At 40.4% G+C, this 4,651-nt stretch overlaps 1 protein-coding gene across 1 annotated transcript in view; it reads left to right on the forward strand.

Annotated features, from left to right (window-relative positions):
- ESYT2 (extended synaptotagmin 2) overlaps positions 1 to 4,651 on the forward strand; it is a 106,720-nt gene that overhangs the window by 58,743 nt on the left and 43,326 nt on the right. The window contains exon 6 of the mRNA XM_037735937.1: positions 4,143 to 4,198. Within this exon, the coding sequence (XP_037591865.1) occupies positions 4,143 to 4,198 (56 nt within the window). The remainder of the gene's footprint in view (positions 1 to 4,142; positions 4,199 to 4,651) is intronic.

The raw sequence follows: 4,651 nt of genomic DNA on the forward strand, positions 1-4,651 counted from the left end.
TGAGCCAAGATCACAGCATTGCACTCCAGTCTGGGCGACAGAGTGAGACTCCAAAAAAAAAGCAAAGCTGGAAATGATTAAGCTTAGTGAGGAAGCCATGTTTAAAGCCAGTGTAGGCTGAAAGCTAAGCCTCTTGTGCCAAACAGCCAAATTGTAAATGCAAAGGAAAAGTTCTTGAAGGAAAATAAAAGTGCTGCTCCAGTGAACACACCAATGATAGAGAAGCAGCCTTCTTGCTGATAGGAAAGAAGTTTTAGTGCCTGGATAGATGATCAGTCCAGACCTTATATTTCCTTAAGCCAGAGCCTATTCCACAGCAAAATCCTAACTGTCTTCAGTTCTGTGAAGACTGACAGAGGTGAGGAAGTTGCAGAAGAAAAGTTTGAAGATGTTGGTTTATGAGGTTCAAGGAAAAACGCCATCTCTATAACATAAAAGTGCAAGGTAAAGTAGCAAGTTATCCAGAAGATTAGCTAAGATCCTTGATCAAGGTGGCTCCACTAAACAACAAATTTTCAATGTATATTAAACATCCTTCTGTTAGAAGAAGATACCATCTAGAACTTTTCCAGCTAGAGAGAAGTCAGTGCCTGACTTCAAGGCTTCAAAAGACAAGCTATCTTGTCACAGCTAATGCAGATGATGACTTGAAGTTGAAGTAAGCACTCATTTCTCATTCTGAGAACCCTAGGGCCCTTGAGAATCATGCTAAATCTATACAGCCTGTGCTCTATACCTGGAAAAACAAAGCCTGGATGGCAGCATATCTGTTTACAGCCTGGTTTACCGAATGTTTTAAGCCCACCATTGAGACCTACTGCTCAGAAAAAAATTGTCCCTTCAAATATAGCTGCTCATCGACAGTGCATCTGGTCACCCAAGAGCTCTGATGCAGATGTACAAGATGAATGTTGTTTTTATGCCTGCCGACACTTCATCCATTCTGCAGCCCAGGGATCAAGGAGAAATTTCAACTTTCAAGTCTTACTATTTAAGAAATAACATTTTGTAAGATGATAGCTCCCACAGACAGTGATTCCTTTGATGGATTTGGGCAAAATAAGTCAAAAACCTCCTGGAAAGGATTCACCACCCTAGATGCCATTGAGAACACTTGTGTTTCTTGGGAAGGGTACAAAATATGAACGTTAATAGGAGTTTGAAAGAAGCTGATGCCAACTCTCATGGATGACTTTGAGGGGTTCAAGACTTCTGTGGAAGAAGGAACTGCAGGTGGAATGGAAATAGTGAGATAACTCCAGTTAGAAGTGGAGCCTGAAGATGGGACTGAATTGCTGCTGTCTCAGGATCAAACTTTCAGGACAAGAAGTTGCTTCTTATGACCAACAAAGAAAGTGGTTTCCTGAGATGGAATCCACTCCTGGTGAAGATGCTACAAACATTGTTGAAATGACAATAAGCAATTTAGAATATAACGTAAGTTTAGTTGATAAAGCAGGACAGGGTTTGAGAGTGTGACTCCAATTTTGAAATAAGTTCTGCTGTGGATAAAATGCTATCAAACAGCATGGCATGCTACAGATAAATCTTTTTTGAAAGGAAGAGTCTATCGATACAGCAAACTTCACTGTTGTCTTATTTTAAGACATTGTCACAATCACCCTAACCTTCAGCAACCACCACCCTGGTCAGTCAGCAACCCTCAAACACTGAGACAAAACCCTCTACCAGCCAGATTATCACTCACTGAAGGCTTAGGTGATTGTTAGCATTTTTCAGCAATAAAGTGTTTTAAAATAAAGGTCTGTACATTTTTTTTTTTTTTTTTTGAGACGGAGTTTCGCTCTTGTTACCCAGGCTGGAGTGCAATGGCGCGATCTCGGCTCACCGCAACCTCCGCCTCCTGGGTTCAGGCAATTCTCCTGCCTCAGCCTCCTGAGTAGCTGGGATTACAGGCACGCGCCACCATGCCCAGCTAATTTTTTGTATTTTTAGTAGAGACGGGGTTTCACCGTGTTGACCAGGATGGTCTCGATCTCTTGACCTTGTGATCCACCCGCCTCGGCCTCCCAAAGTGCTGGGATTACAGGCTTGAGCCACCGCGCCCGGCCGGTCTGTACATTTTTTAAAAGATATAATGCTGTTTTGCACTTATAGTATAAACATAACTTTATATGCATTGGGAAACCAAAAAATGTGTGTGATTCACATATTGCAATATTCCCTTTACTGCACTGCTCTAGAACCCAGCCTGCAATATCTCTGAGGCATGCCTGTATAGGAAAAGTTCTTTTTTTTTGAGATGGAGTCTCACTCTATTGCCAGGCTGGAGTGTAACCTCCGACTCCCTGGTTCAAGTGGTTCTGCTGCCTCAGCCTCCTGAGTGGGATTGCATGCACACACCAACACGCCCAGCTAATGTTCATGTGTTTTTTTTTTAGTAGAGTCAGGGTTTCACCATGTTGGCCAGGATGGTCTCGATCTCCTGACCTCATGATCTGCCCGCCTTGGCCTTCCAAAGAGCTGGGATTACAGGCGTGAGTTGCGCAGGGCCGAAAATTTCTTTCTTTATTAAATAGCATCTTTGAATTGTATTCTCTCCACTGTTCTTTTAACTACAATGGCCTCATCTAATTTTATTTAGAAGCTTACCTGCCGCTTTCCTTGTTACAGCCGTTCTTTCCTGAAGTTCATGTGGCTCTTGTGTCTCATGGCTCTGCAGATGGAGCAGTCACCATTGGGTGTCCTCTGATGGTTCGCTGTGTGAGGTGCTTGCATTTTAACCTGAGTCGATTGCAAGATTCTGTGCTATATCTTTGATATGTTCTTATTTCCTGAAGTAGATTTGTGATCAGGAGTAATAGCCTTCAGAACTAAACGATAGAATCCTGTTATAATGCCCTTTTAAATCTTAGTTTCCTCATAACAGGTATTTTTGTATGACCAGAATGTTTTGTTGTGGCAGGGAGTACCTGTTCCTTTTTAAGCTCTGTAAAAGAAAAGAGAAAGGAAAATAAGCTCTGAAATAAGCGTTTATAAATGTGTTCATATGATTTAGAATGCAGAGGTTTAGGCAGGTGGTTCAGTTGGTGGACTAGGGAAAAACATTTATTTTCAGGGGGAAGTAAAGCATGGGTTGATACTGATGTTTGCAGTCCAGTTTGAAGATTAGTTGCCTATTTTTTCCTTCCTGATTTTTATATTTATATTTCATTTCTGTTACACTGAGAAATCTTGGTCTTTCAGCATCTTAGAAATTGTTGCCTTTTTTTTTTCCCAGTTCCTTTTAGTTTTGGTCTATCCATAAGAATCTTGACTCTTCCGCTTTGTATTTACTTAAAACCACCACTTCCTAAAGGGATTTGAGCAGTTTTGTTACTCAACTATATGGGGAATTGAGATCTGGCAATTTTACTTAGAATTTCTTCTACAAATATAGAACACAAGTAATTCTGTTATGTGCTGTTGCTGTTTTGGTAGGAAAAGCAGTATTTCTAATCAATAATTTTTACTAATCCACATCTACTTAATGGAATCTTAGCTAACTGTATGGGAATTATTCTAAGATAAACACAGATGTCAAATGAATGGGTAGAGCATGGTCTGATAATTGGAAAATACAAAGTAAAACAATGATAAAGTTCCATTATTTAACCTCCAGATTGGTAGGGTTTTCGTATTGTTTTTGGTGAGGAATGTGAAAAGGACAGTTTTATACACTTGGTGGGAATATAAATGGGTACAGTATTTTTGGAGGGCAGGTAGGTACTATCGACATTAAAAATGAGCATAAGTCTTTGAGCCCAAAATCTTACTTTTTGAATGCTAGTCTGCATATGTATACAAGAACATGTATGTAAAAAGACAGGCCCTGAATTGTTATTTGTAATTACAGTAAAGAGAAATTGTCAAAATTCTAAGTGTCCTTCCATAGGAGAATGAGTAAATAAATTATTTTATGATTTTCCTAGAGAAAACTGTGACTTTATCAAAAAACAAAAAGAGGCAGTTCTCCATGTACCACCAAAGAAAGATGTCCTTGGTATATTACAAAGGATGAAGGGTGTACGTCTGTGTTGTATACTGACCCATTTTGTTTATAAAGAAACAAGCCTGTGTGCACCAGATTTGATAACTGGAAATTGTTTGGAACTTAATATTTTGCCCTTGTTTTAAAACAGCTTTTAGAAATTAACTGGACAGGACTGACGAATCTCCTGGATATCCCTGGATTGAAGTAAGTCTCAATGTCCGGTCGCCGAGGCTTAGCCTGTCGAGGGCATCTTCTGCATTTTCTGTGTCTTGACAGCAGCATGAGAATGTTAAGACCTGCGTCTGCCAGGTGAATGGGTGCCTTCTCCACAGGCTGTCGTGAGAAACGAGCAGAGGGTACAGGGGCTTTGTTCTGCCCACAGGGAGCTGCTTGGAGGCAGCAAGCCAGGGCGGGAGGGCTCTGAGTGCCAGACTGAGCACTCGCCCTTCATTTGCTTTTGTTTACCACAAGGCGTCTTCCTGCCCTTGGCATTTTAGAAAAGTAGAGAACTTTTAATATTTTGTAAACCAGTTTGCAAATGTGGTTTTTAATATCTTCTCAGAAACAATAAAAGATACTTTAAAAGCAAATGCTTTTCAGCGTCTCTCCAGCCTGCAGCTACCCCACCGTTTCTGCTTTTTTTTTTTTTTTTTTTTT

This window comes from Cebus imitator, unplaced genomic scaffold, assembly GCF_001604975.1.
Source record: "Cebus imitator isolate Cc_AM_T3 unplaced genomic scaffold, Cebus_imitator-1.0 Scaffold20, whole genome shotgun sequence".
Taxonomy (NCBI): Eukaryota; Metazoa; Chordata; class Mammalia; order Primates; family Cebidae; genus Cebus; species Cebus imitator.